Raw genomic sequence first — 25,698 nt, forward strand, 5'->3', positions numbered from 1 at the left:
GTCTTGACCACTCTGTAGTCTCTCTATCTGCCTCAGTGCAGCTGGAGAACCACACCGTGATGCAGTAGGTTAAGATGCTCTCAATGGTAGAGAGGTAGAAAGACACAAGCAGCTTCTCACAGATGTTTTCCTGAGTAATCTCAGGAAGTGCAGACGCTGCTGTGCCTTCTTGATGACAGCTGAGGTGTTTGCAGACCAGGAAAGGTTATCAGAGATCACGGTGCCCGGGACGGTGATGGCATGGACCAATGATGTTAATGCTGCATTGTACATCATTTATTTAAGTTGACCACCACAGGTCCATAGTTTTACTGTTAAATATGTTTATATATCATAGATTAAAATAAACCACCATTGCTCCATACTGTTATATGTGTTTATATATATCATTGATTAAAATATACCATCATTGATTAAAATTTACCATCATAGGTCCATAATGTTTTTCTGCTTCTTCTTGGTTTTCTGGTTCGAATCTTATCTTCGTTTTGTTGTCTGGGTAGTCGTTATCTTTGCATGAAAATAAAGTTGAATGTGATTGAAGGGAAGGGTGAGGGAGAATTATGACAGATTCATTTTATCTTTCGTTAATCTGGGAATGCAATTAAAGAAATTAAATGACAAATGAGAAGATAAACGATCAGGTAGTTTTTGATTTATTCATATGAAAATAAAACAACAGGGACAAAATTGTGTTCTCTGGTTCAGCCTGTTTTTGTAAAATTTCAATATACTGCCCCAAAATGCAGTCATGCAGATAACCTCTTTAATCCAGAGTTCATCATAAAGTTTTTTATATTTGTGAAATGTATGTTATGCTAGCTTTTGTTGGTCCAGAACTATGCAGAAAACAAAATGTTCTTACAGAACAAAACCTTTCTTTAACTATTGACACCATAGGGTATAAAGTATGTAATCTCTACCACAACATGATCACAACCAACATGATGAACCATCATACTTCTTAACTTACACCGTTTCACCCTTAACATCGTCTCTACTACAACATGATCACATGTATCGTCACACTTCTAACCTTCTAACCTGTTCACCCTTGGTTCAACTGGGATTAGGGTTAGTATAAAGGGTTAGGGTTAGGGTTAACACCATCGAAGATTCTAGGCCAGTATGAGGTTCTAGTAGCCTTTTCTCACCTAATGGCCATTTTAGGAAACTGTTCGCATATTGGAAATATTCTGCATTCAGTTTCCCCACCTAGTGTCCCGTAATAAAGCCTAATGCCATTAAACCTGCAGGCCTACGAGGTCGTGGGCTTGTGTGAGTGCTGCTAAGAAAACATTTGATGGCCCCCCCGGAACCCAAACCAATGTTGGGCTGTAGGGGTTACAAGCGTGTCCCACAACAGAGCTTGAATGGTAGCGATACTCTAGTCTAGTCATGTGCTTATGAAATATCTATCTTTGATTCTCTCTCTCTCTCTCTCTCTCTCTCTCTCTCTCTCTCTCTCTCTCTCTCTCTCTCTCTCTCTCTCTCTCTCTCTCTCTCTCTCTCTCTCTCTCTCTCTCTCTCTCTCTCTCTCTCTCTCTCTCTCTCTCTCTCTCTCTCTCTTCACCTGTTGTAACACCAAGGTCATATCCTCATTCAACCCTTGCTCTAGTGTTACATTAACTCCAAGCTAACAAAAAGAGACTTGCTGTCAAGGGGCTGTGTATTTATCATCTTCCCAGTCCATGCTCTGTGTTTGTTTCTGTGTTTCTTGAGCATCATGCAAATGTTCCTTGAGTGCACTGAGCATGTGTTTGATGGACAAGGGTAAGACGCACTATCTCCCTAGGGGAGGATAGGGGCTAGGGTAAGGGTAAGATAAACTATCTCCCTTAGGGAAGATAAGGGCTAGGGTAAGGGTAAGACACACAAATCTCCCTTCAGGAAGTAAAGGGCTAGGGTTAGGGTAAGACACACAAATCTCCCTTCAGGAAGTAAAGGGCTAGGGTTAGGGTAAGACAACAGCAACTCCTTTAGCGAAGATAAGGAGTCATGGGGCGAAGGAAAGTGTTTGTGTGAGAAGATTCGAGAAAAACCTAAACCTTCCTGCTATTCCTGCTAAACCTTCCTGCTATTCCTGCTCATCTGTATGCATCTAGGTTCCAAATCATTCCACAACTGCAAGGTAGAAGTAGAACGCCTTACATAACCTACAGGTCCGTCTCCGACACAGGGTTCCCTGGTGGTGGTGGTGGTGCCTCCCCCAGGGCAGGGTTCCCTGGTGGTGGTGGTGGTGCCTCCCCCAGGAGGTGCAGGGTTCCCTGGTGGTGGTGGTGGTGGTACCTCCCCCAGGAGGTGCAGGGTTCCCTGGTGGTGGTGGTGGTGCCTCCCCCAGGAGGTGCAGGGTTCCCTGGTGGTGGTGGTGGTGGTGGTGCCTCCCCCAGGTGGTGCAGGGTTCCCTGGTGGTGGTGCCTCCCCCAGGAGGTGCAGGGTTCCCTGGTGGTGGTGGTGCCTCCCCCAGGAGGTGCAGGGTTCCCTGGTGGTGGTGCCTCCCCCAGGAGGTGCAGGGTTCCCTGGTGGTGGTGCCTCCCCCAGGAGGTGCAGGGTTCCCTGGTGGTGGTGCCTCCCTGGAGGCTAGCAATGGGTCATTCCATGGAGTCACACAGTGGTTTCCATCTTCTCAATGATCTCTATCATGGATTTGGAGGGAGAGAGCAGCGAGCACTCGTCCCTATCCCAAAGGCTGGAGTTTCCGTCCGTGCTCAACTCATCTTCGTCTGACTCATCCTCCTCTTCATCCTCCTCACAAGACTCCAGGCAATACACATCCAGGGCGTTGATGCCAGAGTCTTCGGAGCTGGAGGGTGAGGAGCAGGGGCCCTTCAGCTGGTGCGGCGGTCCGTGAGGCCGGGGGGTGGGGCTGGAGGGCCCAGCGGGTCCCGGGGCGGAGGAGGTCCGAGGGCCAAGGGTGGGCGAGGGGGGAGTCGGAGGGCCCGGTGCCGGCGGGGGCCGGGTGCCGGGCACAGCCGGGTCAGTGGAGGGGTGCAGGTCCGGTAAACGCGGAGGCGGGCGCTGTACGTAGCACATCTTGCCGTTGATGCGCTTTACGATGTAGTCGTCGACGAACAAATCTGCGATGACGCAGTACCTCGGCGACTGCAGGTGCGGCGGCGGCTGGAAGCAAGGCGCCAGCTTGAGGAAGCGCTGGGCCAGAGAGACGGACAGCTCCATGGTGGCACTGTGCTCCATGGAGGCCGGGGGTACCACTGTGCTTGGCAGCTGGCACACGCTCGTCATGGGCTGGTACACATATTTACCTGAATGAGAGGAAGGATCACATATAAACATGACTGTTGAATGCCCCTCCATGTGTGACCCTGCAGCGTTGAGAAGACGTCAGCGCTCATAAGGTTTTCTCTGTATGGCAAAGCTCATGGAAACACAGATATCTAGAAACACAGCCTCTTGAAACACAGTCCTCTAGAGACACAGTCATCTAAAACGCTGTCATCTAGAAACACAGTCATCTAGAAAAACAGTAATCTTAAATCTAACCTACAGCAACTTTAACGCCTTATGGGTGAAACTTTAATATATAATTGTTATTAAAAACACTTCAGCTTTTTCTTGAGGCAAAGAAGTCCTTTGAATGAATCATGTCTACGTAAAAAATATAATTATAATAATATATACTCAGCCAATGTTAACCCTAACCCTAACCCAATGCTATGAATTATTAGTTGAGTTCAGGTAAATCTTTAATTGTCAGGGATTGGGGGAGTTGCTTCCGCTATTTCTAAGGGTTAGAGTTCACCCTAACCCTAACCCTAACCCACAAAGAGACAAGAGGGTAAGCCCTAACCCTACTGTGTGATTGGGTACCTGTAACAGAATAGCGGCTCCGTTATCCCTATAAATAAGGGGATGGTTGATCCGTTCTATTTGACGTAAGCAATGTATGCTTTACAATTAGTTTGACCCACATCAGTCATATACCTACCCCCTAAGATAGTATAAGGGTAGTATAATCAAAGAAATGTGTTTGGAGTGTAAAACTGACAATCTAACCACAACTAGACTAGAGGGTAAGCCCTTACCCTAACCACAACTAGACCAGAGAGTTAAAGCTAACTCATTCTGGGAAAGACTGGTAGGAGAGGGTTAGGGTTAGGGCTAACCCTAACCCTAACCCTCTCCTACCAGTCTTTCCCAGAATGAGTTAGCTTTACACTTCAAACACATTACTTCTCCGCAACATTTCCAAACTCCGTCCCATTCTCTCCCGAAAAACTAGTTCATGCCTTTATCTCCTCCAGACTGGACTACTGTAACGCCCTACTCATCGGGATCCCTAGCAAGAGCCTGCAGAGGCTCCAATACATACAAAACTCTGCAGCTAGGATCCTGATGAGAGTGGGCAAGCATGAGCACAATACCCCCATCCTCCACTCACTCCACTGGCTTCCCGTTTCCACCAGGATTTAGTACAAGGTTTCCCTCCTCACTCACCAATGTATCCATTGCCATGCCCCCCCCTACCTCAAAGAAATTCTCAACCAACATAACAAAACACACTCCCTCCACTCCCCTCACTCTAACCGCCTCCACATACCCAGAACCAAACTTAGGACCATGGGAAATATGGCCTTCAGTGCTGCCGCCCCACGCCTGTGGAATGCCCTCCCTGACACCTTGAGGGCACCACAATCCACTGATTGTTTTAAAAAAGGCCTTAAACGGTTTATTTTTAAGACCTTTGGCTCCCACTCTTTTAGTTTTATTTTAAAAATAAATATAGATTTATTTTTTAACAACACTGCTTTTAACATGTAGCCCTTTGAGATCTTCGGATGAAAAGGACACTATAAATGAAATCTATTATTATTTATTATTATTAACCCTGACCACAACGAGGCCAGAGTCCCTCAAGACGAGGAGAGACTCAAATTCCCTGTTGTGGAAACAGAAACCTTTAAGCTATAAATGCCGAATGACATCACAGAGTTAGGGTTAGCTACACTCAAAGATATGTGCTCATGTAGGGCTTGAAATAAAAGCTAACCAAAACGGTGACAAAGTATTTCATCACTGTGTATTTTGTTGTCTTTTTATTCTATGGCCTACACTGTCTGATTACAATATACGAGGCCCCCAGCACGAGGCCGCACCATGGGCCCCCACCATGGGGCCGCACTATGGGCCCCCACCATGGGCCCCCACCATGGGGCCGCACCATGGGCCCCCACCATGGGCCCCCACCACGGGGCCGCACCATGGGCCCCCACCACGGGGCCGCACCATTGGCCCCCACCATGGGGCCGCACTATGGGCCCCCACCATGGGCCCCCACCATGGGGCCGCACCATGGGCCCCCACCATGGGGCCCCCACCATGGGGCCCAAACCACAGGCCCTCACCAGTGGCCACCAAGGGGGGGGGGATCACGGGGCTTTGTTGAACACTCAGGAAAGTTTACAGCAGAAAACGATCCATTATTTTACTCTGAAGCCAACGAATGTTCCAGTTCTATTTGTGTAGTTTCATTAAAAAGCGTAACCCGTAGTAGTTAAAATAACGACATAAATTATGAATCTTTCAGTAAATCATTTTTTGCTTTTAGGTATGCATACGATAGTCCCAGAGAAGTAGGCTAGCCATGGTGTAAATCATAAGGACCCCTCATGTTTGAGAGGACATCCACTCACAGTGGCACCAGCCCAGGTGGCAGCACCAGTGCAGCTTGAAGCACTTTCCGTGACGGACGGAGAGTCCGTCGCACGGCAGAAAGTCCGGTCTGCCGGCGCAGCTCCTGGCCGACGCCTGCGCCTCGTCCAGCTTCTCTGTCCTGAGGCTCTTCGCTGCTCCCGAGGCGGCCATGCCAACATCCCTTAATCACCGAGGAGGAGCCCACCGAGGAGGGACCTCGCCGAGGAGGACCTCGCCGAGGAGGGCCTCACCGAGGAGGACCTATCCGAGTAATATCTGACCTGAGCCAGCCGTCAGGATCAGTCCGGCATCACCAGCCCGTGCGTCAAGTCCTCCTGTTCCCCTTCTAAAGAGCAGGCCTGCTGCGTGGCACTTTGCGTAGACTAAACTGATGCCATTTGAGATCAATCTCTAAAGCCACGAAGCCTCCGAGGAACAATAGAACCAGGATAAAGATAAAGACAAAATATCAAAGTCCTGCTGACATGTTCATACGAGCAGAAAGCAGCTTCTGATCCGTGTGGTCCGTGTGATCTAAGCTGGTCCGAGCTGGTCCGAGCCGGGCGACGCGATCCTCCAGCATCTCTCAGCCTCAGCAGCCAAACGGGAGGAGCCCGCGTGCCTGGTGTTAGCGCTGCCGTGCGCGCTGCCGCGTTGCGTTGCGTGCGACGATGCGCGCTTCACAGACACTGTGTTCTGTCAGCATTTCCACTGTTTTCAAATGTTTATGCGATGTGCAATGAGATGTAGCCTGTCACTCATTATACCAGCGGAAATGACGTGTATAGTCTTGCCCCCCCCCCCCCCCCCCCACACACACACACACACACACACACACACACACACACACTCACACACATTGGAAAATGATTTTAAAAAATCATAAATTAAATCTAATAATCTGGGTGACATGCTAACGTGTGGCTGAGGGGGCGCCCTAGGATAATCATGTTTAATAAACATGTTTCATTTCGCTTGTTGTTCTAATTCTACGATTAGTGGGAATTAAGGGCGCCACGAGAGGGCGCCCCCAACACAAACTAGTCGCCCAAGGCAATCGCTGGCCCTGATGATGAGCATTGAGTGAATGACAGAAGCAGCCACTGAGCAGCACACCGAAGAGCATCGTAACGTTACGCCTGATTGGTTGTTCATTTATCTCTATAAATGTATTAAGGACCCCACAGCTGCAACGGACTTTCTGTTGGCAGGAGATTGATAATATATGCATACATGAATATATGAATATATACAGTAATGTAACCCATTTCCTGTTAGGGAGTCTTATTCTGAAGGGGCAGAAAGGAAGTGCCTGCGTGTAGCGTCAGTGTGGCTGTTTTGATTCTAAGCAGGGAGCGCTAAGGAAAGTGGATCGTTCCGTTCCGTGAATGGAGTTTTCCGTTTCTTTCTTTGTATATTACCAAAGTATAGGCGACAATAAAACCCTCGGCTATATTATATATATATATATATATATATATATATATATATATATATATATATATATATATATATATATATATATATATATATATATATATATATATATGTATATGTATATATATATATATGTATATATATATGTATATATATATATATATATATTTATATATATATATTTATATATATATATATATATATATATGTATATATATATATATATATATATATGTATATATATATATATATATATATATATATATATATATGTATATATATATATATATATATATATATATATATATATGTATATATATATATATATATTTATATATATATATATTTATATATATATATATATATATAAATGGAGTTGCTCTGATGGGCCCGAACCCACCTCCAGTTTCCATCCTCTGACTCAGTAGTGTTACGCGCATGCGCGCAAATGGCACTAGGGACGGGGGGGATGTGACCCCCTCAGATTCATAGTGACCCCCCCACTGTCCCTACAAAAGGCGACAAACATCGCAGGTAAAACGGAGGCTTCCTCCTCTTGAAATATCACTGGAACATGTTTTACAATCTGCGTATGCTGATCTTCCTCCGAGACAGTGAAATACTCCCACACGATCGACATTTTGCGCCAACGGTGAAGAGTGTGACATTTCAGTCACGCTCTTCACCGTTGGCTTAGATTGGCTGAAATGTCACGCTCTTCACCGTTGGCTTAGAAACCGGCACTCTTTGTTCCCGCCTTCCGGTTTAAATGCCGACCTTGACCTTGGAATTTCATGCACACATACCTATGAAACACTCTTACATTCACTATTGAAACGCTCTCACCGTCACTACTGGAATTACTGGTATGAATACTGCATGTGAAACGCTTGCAAATCCTCATGTAAGAGCATACATACATATAACTGAAAAACGTATTCATACATTTGAAACATTTATACAAATATGTGCTTGCATGAGTGTTTCAGATAGATACGTATAAATGTTTCATTTGCATGAATGTAAGCATTTCATATGTATGTGTATATGCCACAGACAGGTATGTATGTATGCGTGTGTGTTTCTCATATGTATGTGTAAGTGTTTCAGAAGAGTATGTATGTATGTGTGAGTGTTTCAGTAGTGAGTGTGTGAGCGTTTCAGTAGTGAGTGTAAGAGTGTTTCATAGGTATGTGTGTGAGAGTGTCTCAATTAGTTATGTCCTAAACGGCCCCTCATAGTAAAAAGACACACCGTGTGAGGTTATTTTTTTGGCCATAGTTTCCATATGTTAAAGACGTGTCTAGTTCACCGTCATGCAGGCTGTGTTCAGTAAAATAAATAGCCATCTGTTGTCGGTGCATGTAGGTCTATCTGCCTAAGCCCACGTTGAAATAATTTTGATGTTGAATGTTGATGGCGCAGTTGTTGAAATAAACATTGATTTCATGCAAATCATTAAAGCCCCTCCCTGTGTCAGAATTTCACAATCGGTGCATCCCTAATTCCAACATTAAAATAACTGGAAAACTCACTCCTTACTCCCATTACAAATGATGCAGCAGTTCGCAAATATCCTGAACTGAAAGAGGAAGACTTGAGAGTCCAACTGGCCATGTTTAAAACAAGTACAAGGTCAACACAACTGCAGATGCTGTGCATGCTTTGAAAGAAATGCCCCCTTGAGTCCGTGGCCTGTTTGATCAGGTAGAGACACTAGTGAGATTGTTGATGGTGGTGCTTGCCCATATCATCTGCGAGGCAGAGCGCAGTTTTAGTGGGTTACGCAGATTGAAGACATGGTTGCGATCAACCATGACGCAAAAAAGACTCAATGGCATTGCTGTGTGCCTTGTACACCAAGAGAGGCTTGACAGACTGGACACACAATAAATTGCCCAGCAGAATGTTCAGGGTAATGAAAGGAGGAGAGATGTCTTTGGGTCATTCAGTGAGTCTGCTTAGACAGTAAATTTGTTTGGCTTTTTGTTCATTTATGTAAATATGTTGTTGTTTAGGCTACACTTCTGAGTGTATACACAAATTTTTTAATAAAACATATTTTGCATAAGGCATGTAGTTTCTGTGGGTGATTGGCATTCCAGACAAATAACAGTTTGATCATAGGCCTATATTGCTAGTGTTGATCAAGTAGGCCTTTGTTTAACAATGTTCACTGTTGTTTATCCATGATTTCAAATAAGAATTCTCCAATGGCTTTTTAGTGCAAACCATTGGCCCATAGGCTATTACAAAAGTAACTACTTGAGCACTAGTTAAAGCCCAAATTACACAAAAATAACTTATTGAGTTGAAATCATTTGCTGACAGCTTTGTCCCCCCCAGTTCAAAAGTCCCATCTGAGCCCCTCGCCACGGTATACATTTTATATCATATTTGCCTATCTATCTTTAGGTATGCATATAAATATGCATACACATTTATGTATGGACCTCATCTAAATGTAGACTTAATTCCAATTTAATCAAATGTGTTATTGTTTGTCTTATATCAGTGTTAATCTCAACGGTGTCAGTGGTTTGGTCTGGTAGGGCTCAGAGTGGGGCTGTTTACTGACGCAGCAGAAAGATATATGTGTAGGGCTCACGGTTTGTGATGACAGCACAGTGTGTGCTGATCAGAGCATAAAGCTGTTCCATGTTCTCATATTTTCTTACCTTGGATAAACAATGTGTAAGGAAGGAGTTCAGGGGCCTGTGTGAATCTGTGAATGAACGGCCACAATGTGTTTTCGAAATCAAGAAAACCAGGCAAGCAATATTCAGAATCGTACATTGTCCTTTTATGACCTTCTAAATGTAGTGAAGACATTGTAGACCTATCCAACACAGCTTTGAAACATTAACTGGTAGTGCTACGACCGACATGATGTCTGCGCTATGGAATTAAAATCCTCACAAGCTTTCTTATCTTTTATTTAGTCTAGATTGGTGTAATGGACTCTTTGCTGGATTACAGAGCTAGACTCTTAACGAGAACACATAATTCACCACATTAACGTGTTGACTAACTGGCTGAGAGGCTCCATGTTCGGTTAGGTACGTCTGTTCGTCTATCAGCCAGCCCCCCCATCACCGTGGTTTATACTTACTCTATACAAAATGGAATACTGGGTTTTTTAAATGATTGTGATACTTCCTAACATGCCAATTATGGCACCCAATGCACTTCCTGGACGAGTGGATCCACCACTCCAATGGGGGGGCTAGGGTTATGGTGGGTTCCTGAATCCTCGGACGCCAGCCTTCCGAGTTGCACGTTTGACGACACTTCTGGTCTCGGAGCATTCATAGCGTTCCTGTTCGTCTTTGTGATTGTGGCATGAAATTGGCTAGCCGTTGTTTATTCTTAGCTACATTAGCCTCTTTAGCAAACCAGCGTGAAAACAAACAACACAACTTGACATTGTATCGCACGCACAGCAAGACCATGCAATGTAAATTGGTGACCGGAATAAAGTAGCAATGTAATCAAGTGTGTAAGAGCATTTAAAGTCGACTTTAAAATGACCTATGTGGTACAAATAAAAAAATAAAAAAAATCTCTTCACGGGCGCAGCCATTTTGTAGAGAGCGTCATCACTGCTCTCGTACTACTCTCAGATTTTCCAAAGATTAAGACAAAAGGGGGGCGTGCCTTCGAGAAATGCCGCAAGAAAGCTGGGAGATCTTCGACTTTCAACTCGGAACTCTGGCGTTCGAGGATTCAGGAACACACCATTAGGGTTGGGTGAGTAGGTTTCATAAATATATGGCCTGTAAAGCCCGTTGAGACTGGAACTGTGATTATTACAAATATAACAGACTTTAAAGGGATACTTCACCAGTGGAGATATGAAGGTTATGTGAAGTAAATTATTCTATGTATTATGAATGTGCAAAACAAATTTAAATCGGTTCATCCTAGCCTGATAAAAGGCAGAAAATGTCTCTCTGGCTCAAAAGTAAGAAATCCTCAAACTACCACAGTGCACTGCCCGCCTGTTTCTGTTTGGAGGGGGAAGGACCAATGCCATGTTCCAATATCCATACTATCCGTACTTACTAGCCTAAGTTTGAATACGTAGGGCGTTCCGATTCAGATTGGGCGAAAATAAGTGTGAAAGGACCCGGATGGTGTACCCAAAACGGTCAAATTTCGAAGTGTGCGGCGATGTACACTTTTTCGTACTCAACGGCAGCCATCTTAGCTACGTAGCGGAAGAGGGCAGGGCCAGGCTGAGGCAAAGTCGGCACATTTTCCACATAGCCTGCATTAATAGAGTCATTTTGAAGTTTTTATAGTTTTCATATCTTTTTATAGCTGCTAGGCGTAAGGAGTTCACCGTTCAAAGCGGGTTGTTTATTGCGGGGGAGGAGCCGCGGCGGGAGTCGTGATTCTAATTTCCGGTTAGTGCACCACGGAGTATTCGATTTCGAACAACACTGACATCTGAAAATTAGCGCACTTAGTGAGTGCGGATAGTGTACTTCGTTTAAGTGTACTCATGGAAGTATGGATATCGGAACACGGCACAAGCCCCCGGGAACAGTGCATACTTCCGCAATCCACCAGTGCTCAGCGGCCAAGCCTGGTATTGCAGCTGTTTAAGCGGGCTGTGGACGGGTCCCTCGATTCAAAGGACCCAGAAGAATCTCTGTTCACTCCAATACAAGTGGGGAACAGGAATGTGTCTCCGCAAAAAATGTCTGGACATCAATCAAAGGCTCATAATTATCTTTATGCCATGTCCTAAAAAAATGTATGTTTTTTCTTTTCAAAACGCCACCTCAAGCGTTTTATTAGCCCTTCTCTCCAATTATTTTTTGCTGGAGAAGGAGGGGTGTGCAGCTGAAAGGAGTCGTGAAACAAATGTTGTTTCGACCTGGCATCCGAGAGGGCTTAGTTCAGTGCTCCGTTAACGTGTCCGATTTTTAGACTGGTTCAGCTGCTGCTCAATAACTCACGGTCCTCTGCTTGCGATCATTGTGATTCACCATATATTGATCCATTTATTCAAAAGATTTTATATTATTGTTGATATTCTAATTAACATTTCAGTTGCGTTGGTATTTTGCTTGTTTAGCTAGGCTATGTATGACAGTTAACAATGTTGGTGTATTACAATTATTTATGTGTGTAGGCCACTCCAACTTCGTTGCTGGTTGAAATGTAACCATTTATTTGTACATAAGTTATTGATTGCATTTTTCGCAAATAGTTAGTTGGAAGGAATCTGTTTCTTAAGCAGTGTGACACTTGGAGCTTGCATGACGGAGCACAAGTTGGCACAAAGCACTCAAAACTGCAAAAAGACATTGTTCTATTGTAGACTTGTAGCCTGCATAACGGAGCACAAGGCATAGTTTAATAGTGCATTTCTTTTTGAACAGAACATCCGACCAGTGACCTCTGTAATTTTTGTACATTTAAATGTATGCCCATTACTAACTGAGTTTAGCTTTATCTATTATTACTTTTATTTTCTTCCCTTCTTTCTTAATGTTACGTGTATTTTGTTTTTAAGATTAAACAAGAGAAACCCAAAAATATCTTATGGTCTCTCGTATTTATGTACGTGTTTCATGATTTCTATGTTTTTTACATGTTGTGACTGTCTGAGTTTGTGATGTGGGTCTATGGTCTCGTAGTTATGTACATGTTTCATGTATTTATGTGTTTGTTACATGTTGTGACTGTCTGAGTTTGTGATGTGAGTCTTTGTTCTATGTTCCCACTCTTGGCCTGCACCTTAACGTGGTGAGTGGGCTTTAAACTAAGCAAGCCTTTTACATATTTATGTTTGTTATTGATTGTGTCACTGTCTATCTTATTAATGATACAAAGCCTTAACTAAACCCCTTCTCTTCTGTTTGCAGAAACTGGAAACCTCAGAGTATATTTTATCTTAAGTTAGATAATCTTTGTAGTTTCCTCATCAGATCCCAGTCCATCATGCTCCTGTACTTGTCTGCCGTGCCACCATCATGCCTCATGCATCACCTCTCAGCGCCCTGCCCAGCTGCATCTTATTCCCTTACTCCAGCTCTTTCACAAAAGTGACAAACACGCTCGACCCAAGTGTTTTTAATCTTTTATTAATTATACATGTAAGGTGTGCTTAAGTGGCCTGAAAGGTGCCCTTCAATAAAATGCATTTTATTATTTTTCTAGAACATTATGGCTCCATCAAAAGCAAATCTACCTGCCATTTACAGTTATCATTTATACTATCCTAGACATCTTTAATCTTATTTACATAGGCCTACAGTAGACCCGATTTCCTCTGAATGTTTAAATAAAAAAATGCCTTGTCCATGTCAGATCCCTGTCCATCATACTCCTGTTGTTGTCTTCCTGCACACAGATTGCCTCCTCCATCGACTGCGGCCACAGCCCTCTCCCTGTACAATATTTCATGTTGAATACATTTCAGGATCAAGTTTGAGATTCCGTTTCAGTATTACTTGTTTTTGACGTGGGCTGGCACCATCATATCTGTCTCATTTATTGCACCCACACATAATAGGTCCATGAGGAATCATTTCAGACTCCTTTGCTTCCTAACATCTTGTGAGTTCCCTGGGTACACCAGCTGATGGGTCTGTGTATATATTGGGCATTTGATTCTCGTTTCAGAAACAGAAATATATTTAAAAACCGGCGCTCTCCGGCTCCTCGTCTGTAAACAGGCAAGGCTTGTTCAGCTGCAGCCGCAGCAGCCTCCTCCTCTATTTGTATCAAATCTTCCTGGCTGTATTCTGACTCGTAGCCTACTAAAAGCCCTGAATGTCCAAATCCGACAATAGATTTTCAAAATCCACTTCGGCTGTTTACACATTGCAAATTTGTTCTCTAGCCAAGCGGGGAAGAAACATGGCGGACATTGTGTTTACATCGCGTAGGTGAGCTCCCGCCCCCCCTCATTCCTTATTGGTCGGTTCACAAATTTGCGGAACCAGTGGTTTGTAGTCCTCGGCCCTTCTAGCAGGCAAGCAAAGTTCACGAGAAATTAGATCAGAGGCCTGTTTCAGGTAGCTGGTTTAACATACTCTTGAGTTTAATCCTGCGCTCTGAGTTGGTTGACTCAGAGTTCAGGGTTGAAAAGAAACTCTGTGTTTTCGGTTTCAGAACAGGTGATCAGCGTTGGGTTAATCAACTCTGAGTATGTTCACCCTGGGTTGAGGGCGTGCCTGTTGACTATAAAGAGCCATCATCAATGGATCTCTGATAACATGATCAAACATGGACCAAAAGCGTAGATCCACTTACTTTCTCCCACGGAATTGGAAATTCTAATGAATGCGTATGCCGAGCAGTTACCCAGAGAGAGCTTGGCCTGAAATAGCTGAACAAGTCAATGCGTGAGTAAAATAAATTGGTAAAATAAAATAAAATAAGAGGAAAGTTTAATATCTTCCACTTAATCAATATGTAAAGTGTGTGTGTGTGTGTGTGTGTGTGTGTGTGTGTGTGTGTGTGTGTGTGTGTGTGTGTGTGTGTGTGTGTGTGTGTGTGTGTGTGTGTGTGTGTGTGTGTGTGTGTGTGTGTGTGTGTGTGTGTGTGTTGTCAATTTACGCAACCCAGAATTGCCCCAAGAGGACTTGGCAGCAAATGAAGATGAAGTACAAAAATATAGTTCAAACAGGTAAACTAATGTTGAATTGAAATCAAATCAATTGTGCTGTTTTGCCTGCTGTACCTAATTTAACAGCTATATTCAACATGTGATGGGCCTATATTTAAACAGTAAATGTAAGTATTACATTTCCCAGCCACCCCCAACACTGCCAATATTTAATAGGATTTAGATATATTAGAAGGCTACACCTAGGCAAAATGCATTATTTATTTATATATATATATATATATATATATATATATATATATATATATATATATATATATATATATATATATATATATATATATATATATATATATATATATATATATATATAAATAATGCATTTTGCCTAGGTGTAGCCTTCTAATATATCTAAATCCTATTAAATATTGGATTTAGATATAAGACTATATATATATATATATATATATATATATATATATATATATATATATATATATATAGTCTTCAAAATAGCGCTTACTGAATATTAGGGTAACATTTTCCTCTATGTTAGCAAATCGAAAAAAAGCAGAGGCCCGGAAGACTGGAGGGGGTCCACCTCTGCAGCCCTCACAGAGGCTGAGGAGATGGCCCTCAGACAACAGAGTATGCGTCCTGTGGCTGAGGGCATCCCTGGGGGGAGCTCCTCTGATCCCCCCCCCCCCCCCCCAGGATAGAAGTGCCTTTATAAGAGGTTGGTTATTCAAAATAATTAAATATGTACACGCAACCCAGCATGTTGCAAATTAGATGGGGCAATATTCTGCGGCTGCGCTCAAGTAATAATTTCACTGTCTAATCATCTTCTTCCAGTTACTGATGGCGTCATCGCCCTACTTGAACCAGATGCCCTCACCAACCTCCATGCAATTGTAACAATTCAAAAGATGCAAAAGGATGCTTTGGAGATCCACATTTTGGAACATAAGTTAAAGGTGAGTGAGGTGCAAACTGGGATACTGTTCCCTGCTCTACTGTTTTTTCAGGAAATAAAGAAATCCTCCTAAAAAGTAGATTGTCTTTATTAGAACACGGGCTGTGGTGGGACAAGTTATTTTGTTGAACAGTTTACTCAAAGGGTTTTACTTCAGTGAACAATGCAGACGATTATGCTGAGCATGTGCATGTAGAGAAGAACAGCATCTGGTTAAAAGCAGTACCAGGGTCTTTTCTGCCTTGCATTCTTAAAATTAGTTTCTTGACTTGCAGCAGTTATAGGTCCGTGGTTAGTCAGCCACTCTGATCATGGGAAAGCCACAACGTTAAAGTGACTGTAGTACAGAGCGGGTGGGATGCACGGGGCGGATCATTCTGCGCATGCGTTAATTGCGTAAAAAAAGCATGCCCCCGGTGCGTTTGACAGTTACCATGGGGACTGAGATGGTGGTCTAAATAGACGGGTTTCTGCGCAACGTCATCGCAGATGTGCGCGCGCAGCCAGGGGTCAGAAAGCGGGACATTTGTCATTTGTTTACCAGCGGAGTCAGCGGAGAACGAAAATGACAAGGAGCTGTTGTGCTGTAAACTGCACGAATCGGCAAAAGGATGGATGGAAACTGTTTAATATCCCGAGAGGATCTCATCCTTTTGCCAAGAGAAGAAGAAGATTGTGGCTCCAGGCCATTAAAAGGGCGGATTGGGGTCCCGAAGGTCCTAAAGGCGGCGAGAGTCTGATGCTGTGTCTGTGTCCGAGTCTGCAGCTGTGTTGATGGATGTGAATATAGCAGCTTCTGGACAAATGTTTTTGAGGGCCTGAAGATCTTCCGTTGTAATTGCTGAGTGAAGGAGGAAATGTATGTGTAAGGATTGTCACATAAGAGGGAGCAATTTTAAAATAACATTTAGGCTATGATTTTATTAAAATGCTTGATCTGTAAATATTGCGTTTAATTTATCCCTGCAGAAAAAAAAAGTGAAATTATTTGTGCATTATTACATAAATTCAGTGTGCGAAATACTCGTCAATATTCGGGGGGTTTGTAGGCCTATTTCTTCCTCACTAGTTTTTATTTTTAATATGCGGATCGAGAGCGAGCGAGTATGCGAGAGAGAGAAACAGGTGCGCACCAGATTTCACGTTGCAGACCGACACCGGCAAAAACTGAAACAATTAGTTGAGAGGAAAAACACAGAATATACAGAGATTTATGCATTTATATGTCCGAGACGTCAGGACGTGAACGAGGGCGGATTGGATGGTGGCTCAGGTTTAGTGAAACTGTCACTGTCAGCAGCACATCTGTCAGCAGCTGCTCCAATCACACACCTCACAAACTTTATTTTGAAGGGACAGACAGATGTTGATTTTGGTAACAGTGACTTTGTTGCCCACACACATTACGTATGTCGGCTTTTGTCTTATCCTCTGCAATGAGGGGTGGGGGGGGTGGGGGTATTTCGCACACTGCCTAAATTATACCAATATATAATAGGCTAATAGCCGTCACTCTCCTGAAGATTCAATCCACTGCGGACGGTTGTGCGTAATAGTTCACATGTATCAGCGCGTTAACTAACATTAGGACCGTGCTCCTGATATTGGAAACATCTAAAACAACCGTCAAAACCTGGTAAGTTGAGTGAAATTCATGGACATTTCAGTAAGTGTTTTTATGATTTGTGATGCAATGAAAAACAGCGATTTTTCAGTAAAATTACATTTTATTGCAACTGTGTCAGGGAGAACTTACAAGCAATACGGCATCTACATTGATATCAGTTCACTCCGAAGCAGGCTTTTGCCCCCTGACTGCGCGCGCACCTAGTATTGTTTGTACACAAGAAACCCGTCTATAAATGATAGATTGCGCTGAAAAACGATAGCGGTCGTGAAGAAAATTATCAGGAAAAGAAAGTATATCCAACGGGGGTCTTAATAATCGTTCCTCACGGAGATTCCTTCTGAGGATCGCAGCCTCTTCATCCACAGGCTCTCGTAGAACAGGACATGCCATTTCTAACACTTCCTTCTGTCGGAGAGCTGCCTTCAGCCTTATAGACAACAAACTCAGAGTAGGTCTAACCACCTCCCGAGCAGGTTAGGTCCACGCCGTATGTTGCCGCAGCAACTAACACTCGGTTGCGCTGAACCTGCTACCTGAAACGGAAAACCCAGAGTTTCCACTAACTCAGAGCGAACAAACTCGGGGTTGCCTCAAAACCAGCTACGTGAAACAGGCCTCTGGAAAGCTGGGCCGAGGGAAGACTGGGTTGGACTGAGGGGAAAAAAAATAGTACAATAGCGATTTTATAATAATAGAACGCCGGTTCTGAATCGGTGAGGACGTATCCCTTTAACTTCATAGGCCGTTTGCACTGAAATAAAATAGTGCAAGGGATCCACCTAGTGGGCGTGCTCCAAGAAGCACAACCTGTGACGTAGTACGACTGGGCGCTGCATTACCGGAGTTGTAGTCTCTTTTTCCCTTGACCCTTTGGCCCAGGATTACGAGTTAGGGTTTATAGGGTTCAGGGTTTGTAGGGTTCAGGGTCAGGACCAGTAACATTATGACGTAGAGCAAATGACAGGAAGGGTCGACCAAAACAGAAACTGCTTTCAATGATTCCTTGTCGGCTCGTTTGTAAGCAAACAGTGTGAGAGGTTAAAGGTTGCCTCAAACAGTCTGAGTATTCATTGTACAGAACGAAAGTTCAAGATAGCCTCGAACAGTCATGGCTCAATACAGAATAGTCTCGGGATCCGTTGCGGTGATTTCCATCCAGAATCCGCCGGTAAACGCACTGAGGTGAGCAGGAATCCCACTTTCCTCTGATCGGTGTTCGGTAAAGAGATAGAGACAAGAAATGTCAGCGTTTCTGTTCCCTTCTGAAACTGTTGACGGCCTCCGTATGTTATTTATTTCAATACATGAGGCGTGATTCAAATACAAACACCAATATATGGTTGCATGACGAAAGTATGGTATTTCGTGTGTAACCAAGTTTCCGTAATGAAATAAAATAGCATACAACAGGATTAGAATTGATCAGAACACCTGTTGTTTTGTGTCCCTCTGTCTGCAGCGCGGCCGTGAGAGAAGGTTTGCTCCTCTCCGTCAGAGCGGCGGCCAGCGACCCCCTGGTGCGCTCCGTGGTCATCAGTGGGCACAACGGACCATTCTGCGGCGGTCAGACAATTAAAGATTTGATTAAATATAGTCTTTGCGAGGACTAACATCTCATTTAGAATAGATTTCTCTTATATCTCGATTTTCTACTATGCCTCAATGTGTGTGTGTGTGTGTGTGTGTGTGTGTGTGTGTGTGTGTGTGTGTGTGTGTGTGTGTGTGTGTGTGTGTGTGTGTGTGTGTGTGTGTGTGTGTGTGTGTGTGTGTGTGTGTGTGTGTGTGTGTGTGTTTTAAAGGAGCGGACATCAAGGAATTTGGAAATGTATCGCATTTGGAATCTGGACCTCATCTGGTGGAGATCTTTGAGTCAGTGGAGGCCCTGGCCAAACCGGTGGTGGCTGCCATTGAAGGATTCGCTCTTGGAGGTGGCCTTGAGTTGGCGTTGGCGTGTCACTATCGCTTCGGACATTCGGAAGTACGTTTAGTTATCTCTCTTACGTGTCGATTTGCTTTATTTTTATTTTTGGTTTGATCCTGTTGTTGTTCTCCTCAGGCCAGAGTAGGTCTTCCTGAGGTGTCTTTAGGGTTACTTCCTGGTGCTGGGGGAAGCCAGCGTTTACCCAGGCTGCTAGGAGTAAGAGCTGCCTTGGATATGATCGTTACAGGTAAGCACACCTTGATATGATCATTACAGGTAAGCACACCTTGATATGATCATTACAGGTAAACACCTTGGAATGATCTTGACAGTTAAACACACATTACCTGTTCCCATAAGTAATCTGTTATCTTAACGAGTGTTGAATGTGTGTCCCAGGGCGCCATGTGGCCGCCGGTGAGGCTTTGAAACTGGGCCTGCTGGACAGACTGACGGACGGTAACACGGTGGACGCCGCAGTAAGGTTCGCCCAGAGCGCTGAAGGTAAGAGCGAAAGACCGCCCCAGAGACATGTTGAAACACTGTACATCAGAGACATGTTGTAACACTGTACATCAGAGACATGTTGTAACACTGTACATCAGAGACATGTTGGAACACTGTACATCAGAGACATGTTGGAACACTGTACATCAGAGACATGTTGTAACACTACATTATAGTCATGTTATAACACTGTTCATTATTAGCCTGGCTAACGCCAGACCTCATCTTAATCTACATTGAGATGAGGTCTGGGAACCACACATTCATTTTCTCGTATTTGAGGCGTGGTTTACGATTGCCCGGAGCCGTTTATTGGGCGCCACGAATGTCTATCATATGAGTCTGTACGTAGCTCATAGCCAATCAAAGCCTGTTGGTAGCAGGGCTAAGACATCCTTCTTGGTACTGAAAGAGTTTAACGCCAATCTACTGTCTAAGGCTGCATCGAAAGGTTACGCGTCTGCTGCCATTTTGGATCGCGTAGACGTCGTCATCGTCTTGCCGTCCCTCCCCGCTCTGTGATTGGTTCCCTATCTCAGTGAAAAATCAGATCCATGGAATCTAGGCTGCCTAGCAGTGCGAAATGAAATTGTGCGCAAGGCAGCATGGGTATACCCAGGCTAGTTCATTATAGTCATGTTGTAACACTACATTATAGTCATTTTGTAACACTACATTATAGTCATGTTGTAACACTGTTCATTAGTCATGTTGTAACACTACATTATAGTCATGTTGTAACACTACATTAATAGTCATGTTGTAACACTACATTATAGTCATGTTGTAACACTACGTTATAGTCATGTTGTAACACTACGTTATAGTCATGTTGTAACACTACGTTATAGTCATGTTGTAACACTACGTTATAGTCATGTTGTAACACTACGTTATAGTCATGTTGTAACACTACGTTATAGTCATGTTGTATCACTACATTATAGTCATGTTGTAACACTACATTATAGTCATGTTGTAACACTACGTTATAGTCATGTTGTAACACTACGTTATAGTCATGTTGTAACACTACATTATAGTCATGTTGTAACACTACGTTATAGTCATGTTGTAACACTACATTATAGTCATGTTGTAACACTACGTTATAGTCATGTTGTAACACTACATTATAGTCATGTTGTATCACTACATTATAGTCATGTTGTAACACTACATTATAGTCATGTTGTAACACTACGTTATAGTCATGTTGTAACACTACGTTATAGTCATGTTGTAACACTACATTATAGTCATGTTGTAACACTACGTTATAGTCATGTTGTAACACTACATTATAGTCATGTTGTAACACTACGTTATAGTCATGTTGTAACACTACATTATAGTCATGTTGTAACACTACATTATAGTCATGTTGTAACACTACATTATAGTCATGTTGTAACACTACATTATAGTCATGTTGTAACACTACATTATAGTCATGTTGTAACTCTACATTATAGTCATGTTGTAACACTACATTATAGTCATGTTGTAACACTACATTATAGTCATGTTGTAACACTACATTATAGTCATGTTGTAACACTACATTATAGTCATGTTGTAACACTACATTATAGTCATGTTGTAACTCTACATTATAGTCATGTTGTAACACTACATTATAGTCATGTTGTAACACTACATTATAGTCATGTTGTATCACCCTGGGCTCCTCTGTGTCCCATTGAATAAAAAAAGAAGAAGATCTAAGACTAAAGCTTTATTTATCTTTTTACCATCCCCTGTTTTAGGAAAACCCCTGGACGACCGTCGCCTTGGCAACCGTCCATGCCCCCCCCTGGAGAACATTGACGCTTTCTTCGAAGAGGCCCTGATCCATGCGAGGGGGCGGGCCCGCGGCGCGGCGGCCCCCCTGGCGTGCGTGCAGGCGGTCCGAGGGGCGGCCACCCTGCCCTTCCTCAAGGGCATGGAGCTGGAGAAGAGGCTGATGGAGACCCTGATGACCTCGGGCCAGGCACAGGCCTCACGCTACTGCTTCTTCACTGAGAGGGGCGCGGCCCGCTGGACCACGCCCACCGGGGCCCGCTGGGACACATGCAGGGCCCGGCCAATCAGCACAGCCGCAGTGATCGGTATCTATGCATCATGTATTTAATACACAGGCATATATATAATAATCTATACATATATATATATATATAGTCAACTCTCCCCTGAGTAACGGATTCAGAAAGCAGAGTAGAGGGACCTGAATTCAGTTCGATAAAATAAACATTATCTCAATCAAGGGATCAATCAACAGTTCTAGATTCCTAGTTGAGTTGTTGCATTTATCCCACTCATCGTTGAGGAAACAACAGATACTTTATTAAAACAGATCCTTGACAATTTGACAAGTTGACTTTTAGGGTAAAGCCAGTTTGTTCGTTAAGGTTAGGACTTTTGTTAGTGGTTTGGGGTTGGTTATGGTTAGGGATTGGGTTAGTGGCAAGGGCTAAACTAGGGCTTGGGTTCATGGTTAGGGGTCAGTTAGGGCTTGGGTGACGCCTCGTTCACACTGTACACGTCCGTCGACGGATCTCATTGCCTTTGCATGGGGCGCTCTCGAAATGCATTGTAGGTCAATCCGTTCCGTCGGCTCCGATGCCTGCGTCCAAAATTTGAGAAATGTTAAACCTTTAATGCAGCGACGGGTCCGTTGGCCTATCAGATCGCGTTCCCCATACGTCAGACACGCCCTCTGTCATCCGTTGACGGTAGGGCTGTAACGATACACCAACTCACGATTCGGTTTGTATCACGATTTTTGACCCACGATTCTTTTTAATTTAAAAAGCATTTTATTTCACACTTGTATAACAATTAACTTAATGTAACATTTAATTACAAATAATTTGGAACACTGAACTGATTTGAACAGAAAGAATACTAATAAAGTATAGCTACATTTATAAATAAATAACCAAAGATTGCAGTCGGAGGAAGCTTTCAGGTAGGCAAAAACCCTCAACTAGTTTGGTGGTTTAGTCAAATATCCTATTAGCGCTTCTTATTAGGCTATGTAGCTTAAATAATGACATAATCATAATCATTTTTAATAGCCTAACTTTCAAATAGATGGGGAAAAAACATGAACGTCTAACATGAACGTCGCAATAACGAGGCATAGTGTTACGAGTAGCGTACGTGTGTGCGCGAGAATGGCAGTGTGCGTGAGTGACGTCAGCGAGTGAGTGGACGAGCGAGGAGAGCGAGCGGTAGCGTGTGTGTCTAGTGAAGAAACTAACGAGTCCGGTAAAATAAATTACCCATCCTGTCAATAAGCGGTGGCCGCTTCATTCCGACCTATAAGCAGACCAACTGCCGGTCAAATCACACAAAACATAGAGACAAGGATCACAAAGGCTATTTTTTTCGCGCTTGGCCCACTCTGGATAAATGTCATTCATATCGCATATGAGGACTTCGACGGCTGTGGAGAAATGCAATCCTCCGTAGCCACGGAGAGCTGTCATCACAGAGAGGGCATCTCGTCGCAGACTTTCGGCATCGATAAGAGGAGTGGTGTCAGCAGACTATAAATTAGGCAAATTATTAGCAAATTTCAATTGGACATTTTGACTGGAGAGTTAGAAAGGGTGTATCACACCGCGAGACAGGTTCGTGGCTTTGAGTGTCGCGATTTCGGTTTCGATACGCGTATCGTTACAGCCCTAGTTGATGGACATGTACAGTCCGTTGTACAGTACTTTTTTTTCAGTGGTTAGTTAGAGCTTGGGTTAGTGGTAAGTTGTTAGTTAGAACTTGGGTTAGTGGTTAGTGAGCGCTTGGGTTAGTGGTCAGGGGTTATTTAGCTCTTGGGTTAGGGGTTAGTGGTTAGTTAGAGCTTGAATTAGTGGTCAGGGGTTAGTTGGACATTGGATTGGTGGTGTTGAGGTTTTAGTTAGGGCTTGGGTTAGTGGTTAGCTAGAGCTTGACTTAGTGGTCAGGGGTTAGTTAGAGTTTTGGGGAGTAGTCAGGGGTTAGTTAGAGCTTGGGTTAGTGGTCAGGGGTGAGTTAGATCTTGGGTTAGTGGTCAGGAGTTAGTTAGAGCTTGGGTTAGTGGTTAGTGGTTAATTAGGCAATGGGTTAGTGGTCAGGGGTTAGTTAGAACTTGGGTTAGTGGTCAGGGGTTAGTTAAAGCTTGGGTTAGTGGTTAATTAGGCCATGGGTTAGTGGTCAGGGGTTAGTTAGAGCTTGGGTTAGTGGTCAGGGGTTAGTTAGGGGGTAGTTTGAGTAACCCTTGTTAACCCTTGTGTGGTCTCAGGTCTAGGGACTATGGGCAGAGGTATCACGGTGGCGCTGGCCAGAGCGGGCCTGTCCGTTGTCGCCGTGGAAACCCAAGAGCATCAGCTGGACGAGGCCCAGCGAGCCGTGAGCCGCATGTTGAAGGGCGGAGGGGGGGTGAGCTACAGTGCTGATCTACAGGCCGCAGCCGGAGCAGACCTGGTGGTGGAGGCCGTGTTTGAAGACATGGCCGTTAAGGAGGAGATCTTCAAGCAGCTGTCGTCCGTCTGTAAACCCGGCGCCCTGCTGGCCACTAACACCTCCAGCCTGGACATCGACCGCCTGGCCTCCTGCACCCTCCGCCCAGAACAGGTGCTGGGGTTGCACTTCTTCGCCCCGGCTCACGTCATGAGGCTGCTGGAGGTGGTGTCCGGGCCTCGCACCTCTCCCCAGACGGTGGCCGCAGCAATGCAGCTGGGGAGGAGGATGGGCAAGGTGTCCGTGGCAGTGGGTAACTGCCCGGGGTTTGTCGGCAATCGCATGCTGAAGCCTTACCTGGAACAGGCTTACTTCCTGCTGGAGGAGGGAGCCAGCCCCGAGCTGGTGGATGCTGCCTTGGAGGAGTTTGGATTCCCGATGGGCGTGTTCAAGATGTCCGACCTCTCGGGACTGGATATCGGCTGGAGGGTTCGGAAGGAGGAGGGGCTGACGGGGCCTGGTGTCACGGCAGATCAGCCAATGAGAACCCGCCGCGGCCGCAGGTATAGCCCCCTGGGGGACCTGATGTGTGAGGAAGGACGGTATGGTCAGAAAACCGGCCGGGGCTGGTACCTGTACGACCGGCCCGGCGCCAGAGTGGCCCGCTCCGACCCATGGCTGCGGAGCTTCCTGGAGGAATACCGGGAGCGGCACGGCCTGCTGGCCCGGCGCATTGACCAGCAGGAGGTGCTGGAGCGCTGTCTGTACGCCTTAATCAATGAGGGCTTCCGCGTCCTGGAGGACGGAGTAGCAGCCAGCCCCCAGAACATCGACGCCATCTATGTGTTCGGTTACGGCTGGCCCAAGCATCGTGGAGGTCCCATGTTCTACGCAGCCCAGGTGGGCCTGGCCCGAGTCCTGGAGGGGCTGGAGAAGTACCACAAGGCCCACCCCGACAGCCCCCACCTGCAGCCCTGCAGCCTGCTGAGGAGGCTGGTCGCCAGTGGCAGCCCTCCCATACACAAGTGGAGCGAGGTGGTCAAGGGGCACCGCAGCCAGCTGTAGACCGCCCTGCTCTTCATCGGCCATTCCAACCATCCCTTTGATGAAGAAGGATACCGATGTCCTGGGAGGAGTTTGTCTGTTACTGTGATTTTTGCTGTCAATAAGTTTAGTTACAAGGCAAGCACATGATGTGAATGCATGCTAATCGGCCAATGGGTAATTTTCCCTACTTTGTAATTTATGGCAGTAATCAGGTCCTTTCAAATCACAATCGGAGAAGTGTAGAACAGTTAACAGGACCAAGAAGATGAGAAGAGCAACGACAAGAAGACATTTGCAAATCAATGGATGAATGGATGAACTAATTAGGTAGCTGCAGCTGTTTGTTTAATGATGAAGCAAGCAGCTATAGCTTTCGACACTGCCTCTGCCTTTGCAACTTTTTGTTTAATGATATGATTTCTGTGATTGATGAGTTTGAATCAATGCATATGCTTAACGGCCAATAAAGTAAAAGCATTAAACCTTTGATGAATAAG

At 44.5% G+C, this 25,698-nt stretch overlaps 2 protein-coding genes across 2 annotated transcripts; one reads left to right on the forward strand and one right to left on the reverse strand.

Annotated features, from left to right (window-relative positions):
* Positions 1 to 362: 362 nt before the first annotated feature.
* LOC115533658 (UPF0524 protein C3orf70 homolog A) lies at positions 363 to 6,412 on the reverse strand. Its single transcript, XM_030344258.1, has 2 exons — positions 5,652 to 6,412; positions 363 to 3,263 (listed from the first exon to the last, which is right to left on the reverse strand). The coding sequence occupies exons 1-2, from the start codon at positions 5,821 to 5,823 to the stop codon at positions 2,605 to 2,607; spliced, it is 831 nt and encodes a 276-aa protein (XP_030200118.1). The 5' UTR covers positions 5,824 to 6,412; the 3' UTR covers positions 363 to 2,604.
* An 11,694-nt stretch (positions 6,413 to 18,106) lies between these two features.
* ehhadh (enoyl-CoA, hydratase/3-hydroxyacyl CoA dehydrogenase) lies at positions 18,107 to 25,698 on the forward strand. The gene is made up of 7 exons (XM_030343678.1): positions 18,107 to 18,465; positions 18,743 to 18,846; positions 19,083 to 19,261; positions 19,340 to 19,451; positions 19,604 to 19,708; positions 21,481 to 21,822; positions 23,997 to 25,698. Exons 1-7 carry the CDS (start codon positions 18,392 to 18,394, stop codon positions 25,217 to 25,219), a joined length of 2,139 nt encoding a protein of 712 aa, XP_030199538.1. The 5' UTR covers positions 18,107 to 18,391; the 3' UTR covers positions 25,220 to 25,698.

Source organism: Gadus morhua, chromosome 20, assembly GCF_902167405.1.
Source record: "Gadus morhua chromosome 20, gadMor3.0, whole genome shotgun sequence".
NCBI classification, from domain to species: domain Eukaryota; kingdom Metazoa; phylum Chordata; class Actinopteri; order Gadiformes; family Gadidae; genus Gadus; species Gadus morhua.

Coding starts and splice junctions, on each gene's coding strand:
- LOC115533658 (XM_030344258.1), bottom strand. CDS start 5,823: ATGGCCGCCTCGGGAGCAGCGAAGAGCCTCAGGACAGAGAAGCTGGAC. Junction 3,264..5,651: donor CCACCTGGGCTGGTGCCACT/GTGAGTGGATGT, acceptor CCTCTCATTCAG/GTAAATATGTGTACCAGCCC.
- ehhadh (XM_030343678.1), top strand. CDS start 18,392: ATGGCTCAATACAGAATAGTCTCGGGATCCGTTGCGGTGATTTCCATC. Junction 18,466..18,742: donor CCGCCGGTAAACGCACTGAG/GTGAGCAGGAAT, acceptor CTCTGTCTGCAG/CGCGGCCGTGAGAGAAGGTT. Junction 19,262..19,339: donor ATCGCTTCGGACATTCGGAA/GTACGTTTAGTT, acceptor TGTTCTCCTCAG/GCCAGAGTAGGTCTTCCTGA.